The sequence below is a fragment of the Microtus oregoni genome, unplaced genomic scaffold (genome assembly GCF_018167655.1).
Source record: "Microtus oregoni isolate MIOR12 unplaced genomic scaffold, Mior012 000091F_ref0000469, whole genome shotgun sequence".
In the NCBI taxonomy this organism is placed as follows: domain Eukaryota; kingdom Metazoa; phylum Chordata; class Mammalia; order Rodentia; family Cricetidae; genus Microtus; species Microtus oregoni.
In genome coordinates, this window is record NW_024544600.1 from 941936 (window position 1) to 962962 (window position 21027).

Here is a 21027-nt window from a genome sequence, read left to right on the forward strand (position 1 = left end):
CGCTCTTTGAACGTTGCGTGGCGAGGACCCAAACACGTCCGGTCGGTCCCCGACCCTCCTTAGAATCTGGAGTGACATCACAGTCTCGACTCCAACCCTGTGCAGCCCTAAGGCCGGCTGGTGCGCGCAGCGACCTGGTGTTGACGCTCTGCGGGTCTCTGCGAGTTCCCGAGCTGTTCCAGCGGCGCTACTGCAGTGCCACCCAGTGGCCATTCTGGAAACTGTGGGCGGCGCCTCCGAGGCTCCCCGATTGACTCGCGCACTTCCCCTGCCCCTCCCCCGTTTCCTAGCTGCGCTCGGGGGCGCGAGGTGCTCCTACCTTTCCGCAGTGCCCGGAAGGGCGGGGCGCGGCGCACTAGCGGCGCTGGGCTGTGACCCCGGTGGTTTCACTTCTGGATCCCGTTCCGCTGGGGTTGGGAGTGGAAGACCTGGGTGGGGGCGGCAAGGGCGGTACCTGCCGGCGGGCGGGGTCTGGCGCTTGGGACCCCTGGGGTGTCACGCAACCCACGCCTTCCTGCGCTCTCCTCCGCCCTTAGGCTCCACTCCACTGTCCTTAGATCTGTTGCGTGTCCGCAGCGACCGCCGCCCCTTCGGGGCTGCAAGACCCCCAAGAGGCGCCGGGCGGCGTGGGCGGCAGGAGGGGAGAGCTGTGAAGCCGCAGGCCCAGGGTTAAGCTGCTGGCTGCTGGGACGCCGGGCTGTTTCTCAGAAATGTAGCTGGCCCTTCCCTCACCCCCTGGGCTCCCACCTCGCGCCTCCCTCCTCCCCCCCCCCCCCTCTCCTTCCCGTGTTACCGCGTTGTCTCTTCCAGATTCCCGGACTCGGGAACCTGTGACCACCCTGAGAAGGGCTTTAGAGCACTCTAGCACCCACATCCAGAGTTTGCACGGTTCTACAGGGGAAGAGGCAGGAGCCTGGTACCTCTCTGTCCCTTACTTCTTTGGCCCAGACATTTTGGGAGAATCCCAGGCTACACCCCTTAACCTCCTGCACCTTCCTCCGCCCCCCTAGGAGTCGTAAGGTGAAGAGGAGGGAAGGGAATGGGATTCCCCAGCCCTGGGTTTGCTACTGTTAAAGGACAGGCCTGGCGTCTACTAGGCAATGGGGTTGAAGTTGAGCTCAGACTCCAGGGAAAACTAAGATCCAGAAAGGACTCGCTGGAGATCACCCAGACAGTGGCAAGGCTGAGACGGAGACCAGACCATGATGAGTACAAGCACCAAGTTGTCCTGAGTTTTGCTCAGCTTTTCCCCCAACACACACAGGAACTCCGCCAGAAAGGCTGAGAGTGTAATTCCAGTGGGGGTGGGAGGGGACTTGAGTTGGTGGTGGGACCAACTTGGGGTGGGGGAGGTAGTACCTTCCCCCCTGGTTCCCAGGTTCCCATCCACCAGCCTCCGCCTGGGCTGTGGTTTATTTGACTAGGCTGCTCTTCTGGGCCAAGGGACAGAGGGGAGGGGGAGTTGATGGGGGGAAAAATTCTGGGGCTTCCTGCTCCCCCTCACTCCTGGGTAGGGGGTGGTGGGGGCAGCGGGTTACATCACTCCCTAACCTCCATTCTTTCCACTGCTGATCTTTTTCCTTGTGTATGTACTTACTATATATGTGGGGGGGGGGGGCTCTGTTATTTGGGGGACAAGGAGGCAGCTGCACACTTCACAGGTCAAGACAGAGTTAAAAACAAAACCGCAGCAAACTCAACACCCGTGTCCTTCAGGGACTTTCCATGACACCTTCCTTCCTCCTTTCCCCCAAGCCAAGGACTACCTCCCTAGAGGGCCTCCCCAGCCCAGGTGCAGTGGCTTTTGGCTTTTATGCAAACAACCGTCTGCCTGGGAATGCTCCAGGGGCAGAATTTATGGTCTGGGTAGGACATCCCACTTCACTATCTCCCTCAGGCCATTCCTGATAGTCTGGAACTCTGGTGTCTATTGCCCCAGGATCTTAAGGATGGATTCAGAGGGAAGGGAACTTGGTCCTTTGCCTTGCTACCCTCAGGTGGCAGTTGCCTGCAGGTGGAGGTTTGGGTCTTCCAGCCTTGCAGGTGGCCTGGGTGTGGAGTGCTGGGGTGTGGGGAGGCTGCAGGTGTGAGGTGGCCTCTCTGGCAGGGCCACCACTCCTCTTAAGCAACGCTGATCACTGGAGCTAGGAATGTAAAGTGTCCTGAGGCTGGAGGGAAATGCTCCCCACCCACCTCCTTGCAAAGGGTTCAAGGCCTTCCTGTCTCCCCTTTTCCCCCCAACTCTTACTTGAGAGGGAGTGGGTTTTGGGGAAGGCCACATACATGCCTAATGATTAACTGAGGGAAGGCTGCTTTTGAGTGATTTATGCTAAAATACAAGGGCAGACTGGCCTGCCAAGTCCTCAGAGCAAAAGGGAGGGCAATTGAGTTGCTGGGGGTGGGGTACCCGGCCACCAACCTGCACAAGGACTGAGCTTGTTAGATCCAAACTGCAGAAGCCTCATCAAGACAGGCAAGGGAGACATGTGTGGTCCAGCCTTTTGACATTATGACATGATTCACAGCCGAGAACTGCACAGCGAATTAAACAAAATCTCACTGTTGAAGTTCATGATTTGTGTGCTGGGCTGCATTCATGGTTGTCCCTGTCCGTGAGTGATCCATGGGTCCAGGTTCGACATGGCTTGGAGTGAGTTTACTTGAGGGTGACAGAAGCCAGACTCCTCAGACTCCTCCAACTGTCTGGAGGGCAATGCCAGGCAAGGAAGGCAAGGACATGTCGCTCTTTTAGGAGTCCCCCATGCCCTGCTTCACCTTAGGCTTGAGTCCCCAAGTACCTACAGGCTGTGTGTAACTTTGCCGAATTCCTTACTGTTTCAGAGACCCACAATTGGACAAAGCCAAGGCTTACTTACCCGCCTATCTCTCCAGACCCGCTGCGGGAGGGGAGGATGGCATGATCAAGTGATGTGGAGGAAGGAGGCTCTTCTGAGAGTTAGGATCCTGCTGTGTCCAGATTCCTGTCTGCTGGAATCCCCAGGGATAGGATGTGTGCACTCAGAACTCTGCTGTGGCCTCAGGGACCAGCAGGGCGCCATAGGTAGGCTCAGCAGTGTGACGGGGAGAGAATGTACCTGACTCCTGTGGCAATTCCACAGATGATGATGATTATTATTATTATTTTGGTTTAGTTTTTCGAGACGGGACAGGGTTTCTCTGTAGCTTTGGTGCCTGTCCTGGAACTCGCTCTGTAGACCAGGCTGGCCTCGAATTCACAGAGATCCATCTGCCTCTGCCTCCCAGTGCTTGGATTAAAGGCGTGCGCTATCACCGCCTGACTTATTTTGATACTTTGGCTTTAAGAAAAAGCCGAGACAAAGTTATGGAAATATTCCCTGAGACAGAATGAAATCCCTCCGTTTTCTGACGGCAGCCCTGACAAGTGATAAGAATCGCTACGGCACTAATTTTAAACACACCAGGATTTTATTTATTTATTTATCAGGGTAAAAATCAAACACAATATAGAAAACTTGACAGTATCAGCAAGCTGTTTCATACAGGAGAGGCATTCCTTACGTTCTGGCGAGGTTAGCGCGGTTCACTCAAAATGAACTTTGGACAGAGTTTATAGAGTGCCGAGTTACTGTACAATGAATATTCCCAATGGTGGGATTCAGGTGAAACTCCAGAGGAGGGAAATGAGACGCCACTGGCAGGGGATGTTTCTGAGAAACACAGGCAAGGGGGCACGGCCCATAGCACAGGCCTTGTGGTAACTTCTGGCTGAGGGTTCCCTGAGCCCCAAAGCACCTTTTGTTCCTCCTTTCTCACTCTGCAGACAAGGGTCATCCACAGACCACACGTGTGGTGGCTTTGACAACCAGAAATTAAAAATAAGCTATGGTTTTTTCCAGTAGCCAAAATGATCATCCCCGGTGCTCACAGACTGAGAACCCGAGCACACGAAACCACAGTCTGGGTGAAGGCATGTCTGCTTTTAAAATGACCTGCTAATTCTTTGCAACCCACAGTAATTTGGTTTCCGTGAATCCACAGAGGCAGGGCCACCAGGAAGAGCCTGGCCTGCTGACTTGGAAAAGTCCTCACCGATGAGTCACAGGCAGCCACATCAATCATTTTAAAAGGCTGCTCCGTTTCCCTACCATGTTAGCGTGCGTGTGCCTTTTGGGGGAGGCAAAGAAACCAAGTTGGGGAGTCCAGTTTGGCTCCTCTCTGGGCTCCCAGGAATGCACTCACTGGAGTGACGGAGGGTAAGGACTGCATGGGAAATTCTAAGACTCCGAGGGCCAATGGCTGTGATCTTAGACAGGGAGGGAACAAAACTGTCCTGGTGAAAGACCATGGAGTGTTCTGTGTGCTCCCAGGGGCCAGCACATTCTCTAACCTTATGCAGCATAATGACAAAGAAACTCTTAGACCTTAGTGGCCTCCCTCTGCAGCGGCACTGGCCCGCGCAATGATCTTGGCCTATCCATTCATGCCCTTCTTACCAGACACAGGATTTAGCAGAAAATTTCTCACTGGACAGCTTAACACCCCTCCCCCAAAGCAGCTTTCCTCTCTAGGCAAGACTACAGCAAACCTCACTACACCTTGGAAGGTAGACATCATTATGACTTTACATATTTAATCAAAACATTAACGTTCCAATTTCAGGTAACAGGTCATATGGTATCCGTGGATAAGACAGTCCACAGTTGGAATGTTTAGAGGGAACAACACTTCCAGCTTCTTCAAAGGGCAAAGACCTGTTGAGCTTATCGATGGCTTGGTGGGTGATGGAGGTTACAGCTTGGGGAAGACAGATGCGGTCTTAAGCTCACCCTAGGTCAAAGTCCACACCCGTCTTCCAGGCCCTTCCAAGTCCACTGTCTTTAGAACCAGTGGGCCCATCTCTGCACACACTTATTATTCCCATGACTGGTCCTTCTTAGAAAACAAGTCCTAGAGTAGCCAGGGTTCAGCCTGAGGTTTCATATAAAGAATGTAGATTTCCCCATCTTTTTGCCCAGAACACTGTTGAGGTTTCCTGGACAGCCTTCTGTATAAAATAGCATCTTTACCCTTTAAAACATGACAGTACATACGGTTCATTTTCTGCTGAGGTGATGATTTTTAGGCCAAAGAAAAAACAAAAACAAAAAACAACAGAAAAAATAAAACCTCTCTCCACTCTTTTTCCTTTCTGAGTGCAGAAGTCTTAATTCAAGGCTCCTGCATGCTCAAACCTCAAAGATGTCCAAGCATTTTTTTTTTTACAAGTCTGAATTGTCTCAGTTTCCCAGGCCTCACTAGAGGACAGCATGATTTTCAGTGGAGGGAACTTTACAGTGAGGATCATGGACCACCTTTATCCCTGTGGTCTTCCTGCCTGCCCTGGGGTATGTTTCAAAAGTATAATTTTCCATCTGTCTGTCTGTCTCTCTGTCTCTCTGTCGATCTCTTTCTCTTCCAGCTGGGCTTAGAAACCAGGGCTCGCATGCTTGCACTAGGCAAGAAGTATTCTTGCACTGAGCTACACCCTAGCCTGGCAGTAAGGTTTGTCCCCTTACTAAGTCTTCACTTTTATTTAGTAAGGAGGACAAAGAAGCTGAGGAGAATAGTGATACACATCTCCTTGGAAAACTTCTATGCCGATGTGACATTTGTTAGTTACATAATATTTCAATTAAGTAAGATTTTGTGTTTTAAAATATCCCTTTGCAAAAGACACCTGGGGCCATTTTCTTGGAGGGAGGGAGGGTGCTGTGAATATGGATGGGCCAACCAAAGTGGCTAGTCCATAAAGGGGGAGGGATTTTGTCATGGATGAGTACAGAAGCAAAGTCAGGAAGGGCTGAGAATGAGCAGGAGAGACAAGGCTAGCTGGCTTGTCAGTGCCCAGGGCGAACTGTTTCTCTGGGGGGAGTGATGTAAGCCATATGAAGGTCGGTGGCGTTTTCCCTCTTCTGGTGGTAATGCCGAGGGGTGATGGGAGGATACCTCTGCTGAGTTCTGGGCAGCACTTCAACATGGCGAGAGCATTTGGAGAGCGAGCTCTACCCTTCTCCTCACCCTCACCCCAACTCTGTCACTTTGGCTGCAATGGAACTTCTTGTGGGTTTGGTTGGTCCCCAGTTTGCAGCCCCCTTGGGCGTGTGGTTGGAGCCTGCGTCTAAGAGGGCTGGTGGGAAAGGAAGGAAAGACCCACAGAGCTCATGATGGGGGGGGGGGGGACTGTGTGAGAAAGCTGAAGCTACCCCAGGACTTCACAGACCCATGGAGGATGCAAATCCCTACCCCTTCTCACTTCAGCCCCACCTCTATCAAGGGGGGCCCTTAGGTAGCACAAGGAACACATGCACCGGCGGTGCTAACCACCCACTAACCACGGCACCCCACCAGGCTCAACTGCTGCACTCTTCAAACCAGCAGGAGTTGAGGGCTCCTGCTCAGGCTCAGAACGGTTTTGTGAAGGTCAAGGCTCTGTGAAGGTGGCCTCAGGAGATGGAAGCCATCCAGCAAGTCTGTCCTGAACTGTGGAGGCTTCTGGGCTGGTAGAGTGGTAGTTCACCATCTTGAGATGACAAAATGCATACGTGTGTGTGTGTGTGTGTGTGCGTGCGTGTGTGTGTGTGTGTCTACAGCAGACTTCAACAGCACTCTGGTGGAAATGCCCATCTCTGCATCTTTTCCTTCTAAGTCCCCGCTCTCCAACTCCCTCCCTGCCTCCCTCCCATCGGCCTCCTCCCTCAAAGTCAACAGGCTGTGAACCATCTCAAGCGTAGACTAGGCAGGTCCTCTTTCACAATGGGCACAAACAGCATGGCACAGCTCAGATCCAACTCTGCTAAGATACAGCGGTGTGCTGAAGACACCCAGCCCTTTAACTGAAGCCTCGGGCAACACGGAACTGTTGCCATGGTATTACTCCCCCCCCCCCCCCCCCCCCCCCCCCCCCCCCCCCCGTTCCCTGAGACAGACACCGTGCTACAAAGCAGGCTAAGCCATTTGTGTGTCTGAGGTGGAACGCTTTAATTGCTGGCATTGCATAAAGGAGTTGAGCGAGAGCCGAATCCATAAGCTCTTTAGAAGGAAAATGCTAATCTACCAGGAACTCGGGATTCTTGGCTCTGGCAGAAATGTTCATAAAGCTCGCTCTTCATTTGTAAACAGGCTCCGTGGAACTGTCCCCGTAAGCAGAACTTATTTTCCCGAAGACCAGTTCTTAAAAAGGAAAGGAGGAAAAGGGCCCCGGCAAGCAGCTGCAGACGCCAGTTTGTGTGCACACTTTGGCAAGACCAGATCACCTTCCTGTTCTGATTGTTCCTCCTCAGGGTCTCCTCACGGCCATGACTCAGTGGCTGAAGGAAAAACTTAACACACTTATATTTTCACACCAAAGAGATATGAAACACATTTTCATGTGTGGACCCTTCTGCCTAGTGCCCACACATCGGGAGGTTTAAAAATAACCCGTGGTTACGGAATAATCGTGTATCGAAGCCGGGTGGGACAATCAAGAAGGCCTAAATCTAACTCTTGTTTTATGGTTGAGGAAGCTTAGCTTTTAGAGTTAAATGATTTGTACAAAGGCACACACTCATTAATAGCAGATAGGAGCTCGGCACACACGCATTGTGACCTCTGTTCCGGGTTTCCTTGATGTCTCGATGCCTGTGTGTGTAGTGACAGAGTCCATCTACGGAACGAGACAGACTTCCGAGACTCTCAGGGGAATGTGGCAGCAAACACCCTGATGGCGATCATCTCTCACCCCAGCACTCAGTAGGCTGAGGCAGGAGGATCAGAGTCCTGGCTACCCTCAGCTAGTGGTGAGCTCGAGGCCCCATCTAGGCAACGAGATTTAAAAGTGAAATAAAAGCCACCCATGTCTAACGCGACCGCGCAGCATCCTGATCAGAACATCGGTGTTCCTGCTGTCACTCCTGTGGGGCAGGCAAAGGGCACGTTCCGGGTCCCCTGTGTATGTGCGTGTGCAAAATCACTTTCAGGTGTTCTTTGGGTTTGCACCCAGTACTCTACGACAGTGACAACCCACGTGCCCTTACACACTCTGCTCTGCCAACCTTCCCCCCCCCCCCCCCCCGTTTTCTTTCTTTCCTCTTTGTCCCCTGGTGCTGGGGGTTGAACTTGGCAAACACTGTACCACTGAGCTATGTCTCCAGCCTGCTAGGCCAATCTCAATCAAAAGCAAATAAAAAACAAAAACAAATACCACTGTCCCTCAGTGGCAAATCCCTGGGTGTCCGTGATACTCAGTATTTAAAAGCGTTGGTTGGTTCTTCTGGGTAAAATTTTCTTCCAGAGAGCTGGCAGGTGAAGCAGAAGGGTCCTCAGATGGCTTCTGTTTTGTTTGTTTGTGTGACAGGAAGCCAATCAAAGCTCCGAGGGTAGGTTCTTCCATTCCTGGCAGCAAGTCCTTACTCTATGGCGGTCCTATCTTACCGTTAGACTCAGGAGGGAGGGGAGGTTAGGTCCTAACCCTTCTGCCTTGTGCTAGTGCCCAAGGGCAAGGGCAGCTGGTCAGCTCTTCCACTGTGTGGATCTGGGCATGGGATCAAAAGGCTTTTCCGCATATGGCTGCTATATCCCAGCGAATGTCTCCTGCAGCCCACTGAAGATTGTTCCAATTGGCAAGGAGCTCCAGCGGATGGCTGTCTATGGCTACAAAAGATAATGAACCAGATACTTCTTTGGCTTTTACATCCTATCAAATTCAACTGATGGGAAAGGAAGGTTTCACAGAGTAACGTGATGGCTCTGCAAACTGTTTCTGGACAAAGACAGTGTTTCCCTGATTGTTCGTGTGACTATGACTGAATGCTAACATAACTGGGCAGGACTGTGGGTTTGAGTTCAGCTTCCTGGGTAAGGCTATCATTAGTTTAAAAACAACAACAACAACAACAACAATGTTGGGCCTTAGATTGTGAGCTTGGAGACTGATGCTCACTTCAACATGGCTCTGTGTTCTCCTCTGGCAATGTGAGAGGAGAATTCGTAGCGATCGTGGCTTCGGTAGCCACACATGTTACACTCGAAAGGGTCACGGAAGCCATGACAGCCCATGTGGATGGTGAACATTACGTAATCTAGGAAGAGGACATGGCAGTGGTCACACCGGAACACATCCATCACCTCCCCTCCTTTGCTGATCACTTTGATGGAGTCTCTCAGGCAGATGGGAGGGGGCTTCAGGAGTTCAAAGGAGCGAGGGACCTCCTTCAGAAGTGGCATCCCGTTGCGGGCCTGGGGAAGGACCATGTGGCTTTGCTGGTAGCCATGATTCTGGCGATCCTCGTGGTTGCTGTCAGTGTCTGTAGAGTCGTGGGCACTATTGTTGGGGGACAGACCTCGTTCAGAAGGCAAGTTTTTCTCTGGTAGGAGCATCCTTTTCTTTTCCAGCTCCTGGGGGGCCCCATTGGGCATTTCAGCCCGGGTGAGAGCTAAAGGGTACATGCTGCTGATAACTGGGACCATCTCAGAGGTGGGAGCAGGCGGCGTCTGGACTAAGGGGCGCAGGGCTTCAGCCCCAAGGTAGCTGATTGCACTGTTGATGGCTTGGTCCATCATTCGTGTCTGCATAATCTCAGTCTCCTTCTCATAGGCGTAGCTGGGGTTGTAGTTGACGTCAAAGCAGTGCCGCTTCTCCCCTGGAACAAGGGAGGGGAGAGGTTACCGCAGAAAGAGCAGGAAGCAGAGAGCTGGGTCCTCCACAAGAGAGAAAGGGTAGGCTGTGGCTGCTGCTCACTGGCAGCCAGCCACAGAGGCGCCGGGGGGGGGGGGGGGGGGGGCTCCATTACACAGGGAGATAGTCTTAGGGGGTGCTATCCACCAGTCACATGTTTGAGCTGTCAAAATTAAGCCAGTGGATGAAAGAAAGGGGCAGAGAGGGTGGGTGGGCTACCCCTGAGCAGGCCCCGGGGCCTCCGCACTTTTACGGTGTGCGCTTCCAGAGTGCTGCCACCTTCCAAACTGTTACTCAGCCTGTACTGTTAAATATTAGGTACAGCGAAGAGCAGGGGTCTCAGCGACGGCTGCAGTGGCTTGCAGCTGGCGGCTTTCAGCTTGCCTCTCTCCTAACTTATTTTATTTCCTTTTTTTTTTTTAAAAAAAGACAGGGTTTTATGTACCCCAGGCTAGCCTTGAACTCAATATACAGCTGAGGATAACCTTGAACCTTTGATCCTCTAGCCGTCACTTCACAAATGCTGAGAATAGAGCCGGGCGGTGGTGGCGCATGCCTTTAATCCCAGCACTGGGGAGGCAGAGGCAGGCGGATCTTTGAGAGTTCGAGGCCAGCCTGGTCTACAAGAGCTAGTTCCAGGACAGGCTCCAAAAGCTACAGAGAAACCCTGTCTCGAAAAACCAAAAAAACAAAAAAAAAAAACAAAAAAAAACAAACAAAACAACAACAACAACAAAAAAAAAAAAACAAACAAAAAAATCAAATGCTGAGAATATGGCTTGGGCTTTGTACATTCAGGGTGCATACTCTACCAATGAGTCACATCCAGCCCTATGAGATTTTTTTATAAACAATGTCTACCGCTACTTTCTTTTTCTTCTTCTTTTTCTTCTTCCCCCCCCCTTTTTTTTTTTTGGTTTTTTCGAGGCAGAGTTTCTCTGTGTTGTCCTGGCTGGCCTTGAATTCACAGAGATCCACCTGCCCCTGCCTCCCGAGTGCTGGGATTAAAGGTGTGTGCCACCACCGCCGGGCTTAGAGGCTTGTTTTGTCATTTTTTTAAGGCAGGGTCTCTGCGTCGCCCAGTTTGCCCTTTAGCTAATTATCTTCCCACCTCAGTCTCCTAAGTGCTGAGATGAGGGTTAGGTCACCACGCCTGTCACAATCTTTGATAGACAGATGACAGACGTAGTCTAGATGCATCTGGATCCTTAGGACCTGCTGCACACTTAACTGAAGAGATTTCCTTGTGATCAGCCTCTCCGTTTCCCATGCCAAACTGCTGAGAAACTCTGAAAATAGAGTTAGTCGCCAGCAACACACTAAGTGTTTCGCCTTAGGAAAGAGAAGGAAGTTTAGCTGGTAGTGCACACTTTTAATCCCAGCACTTGGGAGGCAGAGGCAGGTGGATCTCTGTGAGTTCGAGGCCAGTCTGGCCTAGAGAGCTAGTTCCAGGACAAGTTCCAATGCTACAGTATGGGAGATGGGATAATGCCAATGTGGTTTCTAAGTAGCTGTGCTGACTTTGGATCCTGGAGGGGTTTGAAGTGCTGGGTCCTTCTCTTTTGTAACATTCCCTAGCCTCGCCAGGGTTCCAAACTTGTCACTGCCTCACAGAAAAGGGTTCAGAAAAGAAAGAAAGAAAATGGCACAGTGAGAAAACAGGGATGGGGACTCAGTGTCTATCCTTGAGTGGTCTCCACTCTAGCAGGGCAGAAACAAGATGCTTAGGCCTAAAACTGGAGTTAAACTATGGTATGAATGTCACAGAAGGGCTGCCCACCTATGGAGCGTGTGATTGTATTCTAAGCGTCCCATTTGAGGTTTGAACCAGGCGAGGACCTCATATTCTGTTTTGGGTTTTGTGTGTGTGTGTGTGAGAGAGAGAGAGAGAGAGGGGGGGGGGCACCATTGCCTGCTTTCGGGACCCTTTCTACCATGCTGTCTCATGTCGTCTTAGGAGGAGAGGAGGTGCCGAGTCTCACTGCACCTTGATATGCCACGGCTGGATGACATCATGGGAGGCCTGCCCTTTTCTGAAGAGAAATGGAGGAGGAATAAATAGGGGTTGGGGTAAGGGACGGACTGGGAGGAGAGCAAGAAGGGGAAACTGAAGTCATGATGGAAAAAAATCAAAAAGGGGTGTGTTATAAGATCTCATACAGGCAAAGTGAGGCCATTTGGTATCAACTGTATATTTCAACATTAAGGGAACGCAAAACTTTTGGAAGGACTCTGGAGAGGAAACAAATTCTTGGAAAAAAATCTAACTCTTTTTTAAAAATTTATTTATTTTTACTATATGCACGTTGGTATTTTGCCATGGGTAGTAGGTCCCCTAGAACTGGAATTAAAAATAGTTGTGAGCTGCCATGTGGGTGCTGGGAACTGAACCCAGGTCCTCTGGAAGGACAACCAGTATTCTCTTAACCACTAGGCCACCTCTCCAGTCCTGGAGAAATCTAACTCTTGAGGAGGGTCTTGATGAACTGGCAGGATCTGGATTGTTCTGTCTGAGGGAGAAGAGAAGATGAAGGCTGAAAGGACAGGAACAGGAAGAGAGAGCTGTATAAAGGGTTGCTCAGACTTCAGTGGTCTCACACTACAACGTCCCTACACTGGGGTAGCTTCGGTGATAGAGATGTGCTGTAGTTACCTGGGCTAGTTTGGACCGGTTGAAGTCTGGTTCCAGCGGCTACTGGTTGCATGACCTTGAGTGAAATGAACCCAGTAACCCCTCACAGGGTCAGTGTAAGGACAGTGCCAGGTACCTACATAACACCTGGCACATGCCAGCATGATCTTCCTTCCTCCTTCCTTCCTTCCTTCCTTCCTTCCTTCTTCCTTCCTCCCTCCTTCCCTCCTTCCTTCCTTCCTTCTTTCCTTCCTAACTTTATTTGTTTTGTATATAAGGGGGTACATATTGGTGCCACGGCATGCTTGTTGAGGTCAAAGGACAACTTGTGGGTATCTCTTCTCTCATTCCACCACATGGGACCTCGGTTTAGGACTCTGGTTGCCAAACTTGACACCAAAGTACCCTCGTCCACTGAGCCATCTTACTGGACCTAGTATTCTTTTCATGGGGATCAAAGTCTATGAATGTCCTGTGTGCTGTCCCATATTGTGGGAAAAAAGATCTGGCTACAGAGGGAATTCAAGGTCAGCCCAAGTAACTTTGTGAATCTTTGTCTCCAAAAGTCAAAACAGGTCTGGGGATATGTTCAATGGTAGAGGGCTTGTCTATCATGCATGAGGCCCCAGGTCCAATCCGAATATCATAACGAATCAGAGAGCCCTTGAAAACACACAGTAGGGCCAAATGATAGACTGAATAGTCTAAATAACCAACCACACAGCAAATGCCAAATGCCTTTGTGGAAAGGGGGCTGTGGTGCATGTAACAGTAACGGGTGAGACATGCCAGAACAAGGCTGGAGGCGGGAAGGCCAGCCAGGAGATCCGGTCCAGCAGATGCCTTTGCACACATGCATCCCCACCACCTTACAGACATGGTACTTTCTAAGCTAATGTCTGAGAGAAAAAAGAAAACAAAGAAAAGAAAAATGCCCTAACTTGGCAGCTCACTAGGAAACGACAGAAATGGATGTGTTTGCCAGACGGTGGCGATTTTACTCCCAGCTCCCTTGGCTGCAGCAGTTACGTGAAGAACAGGCAAAACTGAGTTCATACACACTCATTCCCCTGGAAATGACGCGGGGACGATGAAATCTGGTTCCTTAGTCTTTTCAAGGTCATCGATGGTTTCTCGTTGTGGCTAGCCCTGTCAAACTTCCTAAATACCAGGAGACGTCCAAGAGAGGCTCTGGGAAGGATTCCAGGGCTGGGTAGACACACCCCCTTTTGTTCCATCCTTTCTCCCAGGGGTGTGCTTTGTGCTTTCCTTCCCCAAGCTGGTGAACTCACAATCCACACAACCCACAGCACCTTTCAGCAAACAGCTGAGTGGAAAGAGGCAAAGCAGGAGGGGGAGACAAGCCCCTGGGTGGGGGTGGAAAGAGGTGAGCTGTGTGGTTAGCGCAGGCCATTGTTCAAGGTGGAGAGGCGAGCGAGCGACTCAGATCTTCACGCGCACAGGGCTCGCCCTGATCAGATCCCCTCATCTCCCAGTTACCGTAACCTGATCACTGCAGATGACAATCTGTCACCTGCCTGCGGACCGATGACTCAATGTGTACGAAACTCAGAAGAGGTAGGCTACGGTAATCGAAAAGCCAATAGCTCACGTTTCTTGAGTAACACACTCATAAAAAAGGTTAGTCAAACCACAAGCGCATAACTGCTTCCAAGGCTGCTCAGAGCCTCGAGTCCGGATCTAGTCACCTCGAACCACGCCTCTCGGTGATTCATGTTTAACAGATTCAGGAGGACACAGAGGTTTTCTTCTGATGAAAACACAAATGGCAACAATGTGTCTTAAATGCAGAAGCCGAGCCTGCCAGGTTGGGCCACCCCTCCCTTACGAACCTTCTTAAAGGTGTTCAACCTGTATTTTGGTAATTCTCAAACGGACAGCTGCCCACCGGCATGGATGCCATGGTGGGAGGGGACATGGTTGTTGGTTTTGACTGTCAACTTGGAAGCCTAGAATCACAAAGTGGGCACGTAAACTTAGAGCTCTGTCCTCAGGGTCTAGGGACAAGATCCACCGTCAAATCCCTTCTCTTCCAGTCCACACAGCACCTTACAGATAAGATACTAAGGATAAATACATTTATTGTGGTCCTACAGTACTGGGTGTCGTGCTAGAGACTTAGCTCACTATCCCACTTCATCAGTCCTGCAAGGTTAAAAGCTCTTAAGGTGGACTGTCATCTCTGACAGATGAGGAACTGAGAGCCCAGACAAGAGGCTTCACTTTTCCAAGGTTGTCCACAGTGAATCTCCATTCACCAGGGCACAATCTAAGAATCACACGCTAAAGGCTTTCCTGCCCATGGTGGCTCAGCCCTCCATAGGCAGTGGCTTCAGATACTCAGCTGGGAAAGTTCCCACAGCATGGCAGAGGACATTTAGTGGCAACAACTGTGGCATTTTGTTCTTTTTTTCCCCTCCCAATCATAAGCACACACATTGAGAAGCATTGATGATGCAGAGTTGGGATGTCTGCACGGTGCTTCACAGAGCGCCTGGCACACACAAGCACTCCTGTGATTGCTATTTATGCTCTGAGACACACAGACATCACTGCAGTCCCACAGACGAGATGCAGCATTGATATTCCTTGATTACGAGGCAGCATCCTCCACACTGGCTTCATGGAGGAACCAAGTATTTTGTAGAAAAGAGAGCGGGGTGAGGAAACTGTGAGACGCTACAAAGATGTGCTACATAGCATGGGCACACACAAATCTATCCTTCTGGGTGTCCTGGGAGTCAGAGGTGGTGGTGGAGGCAGCGACAGCACTGTGCAGAGCAGGAATAGGCACAAGGAGGACCAGTGACAGGGATGCGGGAGGAGGGAGGACATCCAGACCCAGAACGTGGAAAGCGCTGCACAGGAGTGGGAAAGCATCCAGAGAAGCGTGGAGAAGGCACAGCTCATGGAGGCTGGGTGGGCTGCATTGCTGGAGTAGGAGAGGCAAGTCTTAGATTTCACTCTACTGAGGAGCAACTTAAAGGGATTTTATCATCTAACGAGGAAGGCAAACAGGATTTGAATTCCAGAAAAACACTGCAAACACAACATTACAGTCAGTGTCTGGGTAGTGGAAACTCACAATTTTATTTGAGTCTTGAGGTTTCTCAGGTCACTTTAGTCTGTCTCCTGTTGCCTCCTCCTGTTATATCTCATAAGTATCTCACTCACTTTCTTGCAGGCATGGAAGGAAGGAAAAAAGAAGGAAGGAAGGAAAGAAGGAAGGGAGGGAGGGCAGGGAGACAAGCAAGGAAAGTGGGGTGCCCCGTGTTTGTGGGGATGCTAATCTTAACCTAAGAGAAACTGGAATTTTACTAACATTCACTCTGGGAGCCAGGAGTCAGGTAGCAGCCAGAATGGGGAGAGAGCAAACACTCGGGGTGGGACAGGCAGGGGGCCGAGCTGCAGAGGCAGGGGTCTCTGTCGTCTGTGACGTCAGAGTGTGATGTCATATGTGTGCTTCACATAAGACATGCTGCTTGATGTCATCTGTCCACAAGGAACCACAGGCCATGACAGCTCTTTTCTCAAGGGGACATACTCTGGACACAGAACAACAGCCTGCAGGGTTTCCCTGCCACTAGCTTTCAGGGACCAAACCTCTGACTACCCAAACCTCCTTCAGCACAGGTGCCATGAGCTGCTCTAGTGACTTCCTGGGGAAGGAGGGCCACTCCAGACTGCAGCACCACGCAGAGCTGGGTCTGGCCCTGCTCTGTCTAGCTGTGTCTCCCCACGGCTTTGACTCCTTCCTGAGTCAAAGGGCTTCTCTGGAGGTTCCCAACATCCTTTAAATGTGTAGACACCATAATGCATACAGAACCGGGGACATGGCGGGGGTGGGGGGGGGAAGGAGGCTTGCTACCCTTTAACAGAGGTTAAACTGCTTCCTGCTCCTCCGCTACCCAAAGTAGGTGAGTTTTTCATCCCAGCTCTTCACAGAGAAAGCTGATGGTGCCTGCAGAAGTGTCAAAACCTCACTTACATGTTTACCACCAGTGACAAAAATCTTTTTTTTTTTTTTAATGATCTTTTCAACACGGGAACTTTCGTTAGTAATGTAACACGTCATTTTTTTTTTTTCAAAAGATGTGGTGAGTCCTGCTCCCAAAGGGGAAAAAAATGAAAACCAGGAAAAAGGAAAAGTCAGAAGCAAGTGATGTCTTTCCTCCTTGTGGGAGAGAAATCCACCCTTTACTCCAGGCCAACTATTCGAGGCTAGCCTGACCCAAAGCATGGGCAAACATCACACATAACAGGGTGGGATTCAGGTTAGGACGCTAGAGGCAAGTTAGCCTTGTCATTTGGAAAGAAATAGTCTTGATGTGGATGAGACACACTGCCCCTGCGAGAAAAAGGGTCAGCTAACCTGAGGGCTCGGTTTGACCTTTGCCCTCATGGTTCAAGAGGCCAGGGCAGCAAGGGCTGGTGTGTGAGTGGTGTGCTCACTCTCAGCAAGGATTAAAGGGGGTGACTCATTCGTCACAGCCCACTCGGTGCCATTTCCCTGGCGGCAGGAGCTTTTTAGAAAATGGTGCCTTGGAGAGAAAAGGGGGGAGAGAGAAGAGAGGGAGGGAGGGGACAGTAGCCTGGGCTCCTGACGCTGCATTCCATATGATGCCTGCCACAGGGGATGTCCTGTTTTCCCTCCCGTGATTCCACCGTTTTCTAGCACAACAGTTGATTTAGCTAAACGATCCAAGGAGTTTCCCCTTTAAATGTTTTTTCTTTTTCTTTTTTTAGTGTGTTCGTGAACACCCTGGTGTGCGTGTGCGCATGCGTGCATGTGTGTGTCCACCTATGTGCAAGTGGAGGCCAGAGGTCCACCTTGGCTGTCTTTCTTGATCATTTCCCCTCTTATTTTTTGAGCCAGTCTCGCACTGAACCTGAGCTTCCAGTTTGGTCAGAGAAGCCGGCTGACTAAACCTGCCTGTCTCCTGATGGCATTACAAAAGCTTTTATGTGGCTTCTGTCGGGGGAGGTGACTGCAGAAAGGGTCCTCATGTTTGAGCAGCCCCTCCTCCCCTGTGAGACAGGGTCCCACTATCTAGCTCTTCCTGACCCAGAACTCTTTGATCTGGAACTCACAGAGCTCTGTCTGACTCTAGAGGGTCCTAAAAAAACATCTCATGAGCATAGGCTTAGGATAGGAGTCAACGAGTACCATGTGTCTGACAAGAAAACTCTCTTTATTTCTTCCCTGCACTGATCCTGGAGGTACTGCAATACAAGGTCAGTTTGTGGAGTGGGCGGAGTAAGCTTCCATCCCAAGTCCCAGCTCCAAAAATCCATTTAATAAATTGTCCTTGGATAGAGGACATATCAGATATTAAATTGATAAGAGCAGACGCTGCACTTGCTCTTAGCCAAAGGACCGAGAAGCATTGTTTCTTTTCTTTCCGAGGCAGATCTCATGCAGGCGTCCTTGGCATTGAAAGGATGGTCTTGACCTCTAAATCCTTTTCCCTACACCTCCTAAGTGCTAAGGTTACAGACACACGTGATACCCACCCCATGCCACCCCCAGGTTACTATTTGTGTGATGAATGACCAGAAGCTTGTCCCAAGTGAATATATGCATGTGAGGCGATGTGATTATTTAGAGTCTGAGCTGTAGTAATGTTTTTTCCTCAAAAAAAAAAAAAAAAAACCTAACCATCAACCATCACAAACCTTTAAGGACTGGGAATGTTGCATTTACCCCGAATCAATGAGGTCCCTAGGCACCATCCTCCAAACAAACACCACCTCAAAACTTGACACTGGTGTATGGCACAAGTACTCTATCTTCAGAGCCTGGAGAAGAGGCTGCCAGCATTACATGATCAGGCTGTCTTGAAGACAGACTGGTTCTGCCTGACATTTCTAGTTCATCTCCCGTGGATGGGAGGGGCCTCTGGTCATTCCATCATCTGGTTCGTTTTCTCATTCACAGATGAGTAAACAGAGGTCCAGAAAGCATTCTGGGATTTTCCTAAGTGGCTGCGAAACACAGGTAAGTGTCTCTTCATTGTGCTATACCACCATATACTGAAAAAGGCGGCGGGGGGTGAGGGTGGACGGGGGGGGGCAGGGAGGGAAGCCCTCAGTTATTCTGGGCTCTGAAGCTGCTTTTTCAAGAGCAGCTCTGCCCAGCTGATAAACCCCGGTGAGCCCACTGGACACACAGACAGCCCCAGATGACCTCTATGGGACGCTAAAGGAAACCAAACTCGTGGATACAGGAAAGAGGTCTGTGGAAGGGGGAGGGGTAGCTGGCAGAGGTGAGGGTGGGGATAAGAGAGAGCCCACAGGACAGTAACCAGGTATGTACACAAATACGACATTGTCAAAGAACAAGCTTTACTAACAAACAAAAAGAGTTAACTAAGCCAAGTTCCCAATCCTAGCTCCCAGAAGATGCGGTGGTTCAGAAAAGAGAGAAAGCAGCCTTTCCAAAGTCCATGTCTGCAGAGTCTGAAATCCTATCGTCAGAAACCACTGGATGGCAACAGCAGAGCCAAGAGGATCTGGACATAGGGAACATGAAAATAGACAAACAAAAACCTACCACAGTAAGTAGGGCTTGGCCTCAGCCATTGGCTCAGCCAACTGTGAGGACGAGGTACTCTCTCTCAGATTTTAGTTCTCTGGGCTGAAACTGAGACTCATTACTTGGACTTCCTTGCCCGTCTCATCCCATGCTCCTCCCACATCAGCTTTGGCCATTTCTAGAGTCTAAACAGTCCTCCAGCTAAGATTCCCTTGTAGAGCCGGATAACCCCGGCTTTCTTCTGAGTTCATCAGTGTCCACTCGCACAAGCAAGGTCCAAAGGTACACAGGTAATGCCTTGGCATCCTGACTGATCCGCTGGGCATAGACTGTCTGTGGAAGTCTCCACATGCCCCCTTGATGTGTCTCCTCAAGGGGAGGTAAAACGAGCAGAGAAGGGAAACTCCTTAAACTGAAACACACCAACTTCAGTCTGACATGATTTAGGGATGGGTTCACTGACAGACAGATTCTTCTTTCTTTCTTCCTTCCTTCCTTCCTTCCTTCCTTCCTTCCTTTCTTTTTTTAAGATAGGGTCTCTCATATAGCCCGGGCTGGCCCCAAACTTACTATGTGGTGTTTATAGCCTTAAACCCCTGATCCTCTGGCCTTTACCTTTCAAGTGCTAGGGATGTAGGAATAACCCAGCATACCCTTGGATTACATTTTATTCATTGATGACCACATGCTTTTCTTTTGGAGACAGAGTCTCTCTCTATGGCCCCAGCTAGCCTGGAACTCACTATGTGGACCAGAGTGGTCTCAAACTCACAGAGATCTACCCGTCTCTGTCTTGTGAGTGCTGCAATTAAAGACACGTGCTACAATTTATTCCTGAAGTAACTAAAAGCATGCAAAAGATATCCAACTAGTAACAGCAAAGTAGATAAGCAGAAATACCAACTTCAGTAATTTCAAAATCTATGGATTCTTTCAACATAGAATTCAACTGAATGTTTACTTATAAAGTGCTACTTATACTGGAATAATCTCAGAGTTAAAAGCAGACATGCACTTGGGATGTATAAAAGCTACTAAGAAGAATAAATACAAGAAGACAAAAGTCAGACTTCAGAAGCAGCAAGCAGTTTTACAAAGAGATATTGACAAATGTTATTAGTGCCGAGGAAGAGTTTTATTCACGTGATAACTATTTTTGCTCAACACCGCCAGCATCCAACTTAATAATAAAACTGACACATTCACCTAAGCTGCTTGCAACTCCAGATCTATTTTAATACTGTGGTCACGAGTGTGCAAACATCTGGGCAATCATGAAATAGCTCCACCACTTGCAAGTCCCCAACACTTAAGTGGACATAACTGTCTGTTAGTCATCTCGGTCTGCAGTGGCTTCTGACAATGTGAAAACCAACGACATAAAAACTAACTTCGGTGAGACAAGCGATCAAGTCAAATTGAGTTATTTAAGTCCACGTTTTTCTCCAACCACTTTCTGTTAAAGCGAGCTCTCAATCAAATTCAAGAAAATATGGCGATAAGTTTTAGAACATTTTAGAACATTAAAAAAAAAGTTAAAGCATGCTAACAGAACCAACTTGTAACATATCATTACAAAATTTTACCAAGATGCTATCTTGAACATTTTACTGGTGCAAGTTGCATAAATCTATGCAACAGATGTCATTCAGAGGGAAGAGGAAGGAACAGCATCTTTAACACTAACTCCATTTAAGAAACAATACCAAATGTTCCCCTGCTTTGTAGCTAAGAATCCTCAGATAATATTTTTAATTCTATATCCTAGAGCCATCAAAACGAACCGACCACAGCGAATAAGAACACAATGGAAACCCGTTTTTAACAGACAGCACTAGGAGAGGCAAGTGCGGTAAAAACATCCCCACGTTATCTCAGTCAGGTTATCTGCCAGCGGCAGCAAGAAAGGGCCCGTGCATCCTTACCAATGAATTTCTGAGGCATTGAGCTTTTCCGTTTTGCCACATTGCTTGCTAATCTGTCCAGAACGAGCGCTCTTTCACTTCCCATCTCCGCTTTGATGTGTCTTGCCTCCACACTTGCTGGTTTGGAAGAAGAGGGAGAGGAATACATTGGTACATGGGGAGAATGAGGAAGGGGTTGGGGGGCTGATGCACGGGGCTGTCATTACCTGTGGGTCCTGCTCGGTTTCCTGCCCTGGGT

At 49.7% G+C, this 21027-nt stretch overlaps 1 protein-coding gene and 1 non-coding gene across 2 annotated transcripts; both read right to left on the reverse strand.

Moving 5' to 3' along the window:
• Nucleotides 1-8838: 8838 nt before the first annotated feature.
• LOC121442414 (zinc finger protein Aiolos) lies at nucleotides 8839-21005 on the reverse strand. The gene is made up of 3 exons (XM_041643967.1): nucleotides 20996-21005; nucleotides 20790-20906; nucleotides 8839-9641 (listed from the first exon to the last, which is right to left on the reverse strand). The coding sequence occupies exons 2-3, from the start codon at nucleotides 20872-20874 to the stop codon at nucleotides 8938-8940; spliced, it is 789 nt and encodes a 262-aa protein (XP_041499901.1). The 5' UTR covers nucleotides 20875-20906; nucleotides 20996-21005; the 3' UTR covers nucleotides 8839-8937.
• LOC121442514 lies at nucleotides 17528-17718 on the reverse strand. Its single transcript, XR_005973558.1, has one exon. It is a non-coding gene; the product is annotated as a U2 spliceosomal RNA (small nuclear RNA).
• Nucleotides 21006-21027: the final 22 nt, after the last annotated feature.

Bases quoted from the DNA above. Each gene is read 5' to 3' on its own strand.
- LOC121442414 (XM_041643967.1), bottom strand. From the start codon at position 20,874: ATGGGAAGTGAAAGAGCGCTCGTTCTGGACAGATTAGCAAGCAATGTG. The intron at 9,642-20,789 runs GTAAGGATGCAC...CCCTTGTTCCAG, and splicing joins AATGCCTCAGAAATTCATTG to GGGAGAAGCGGCACTGCTTT.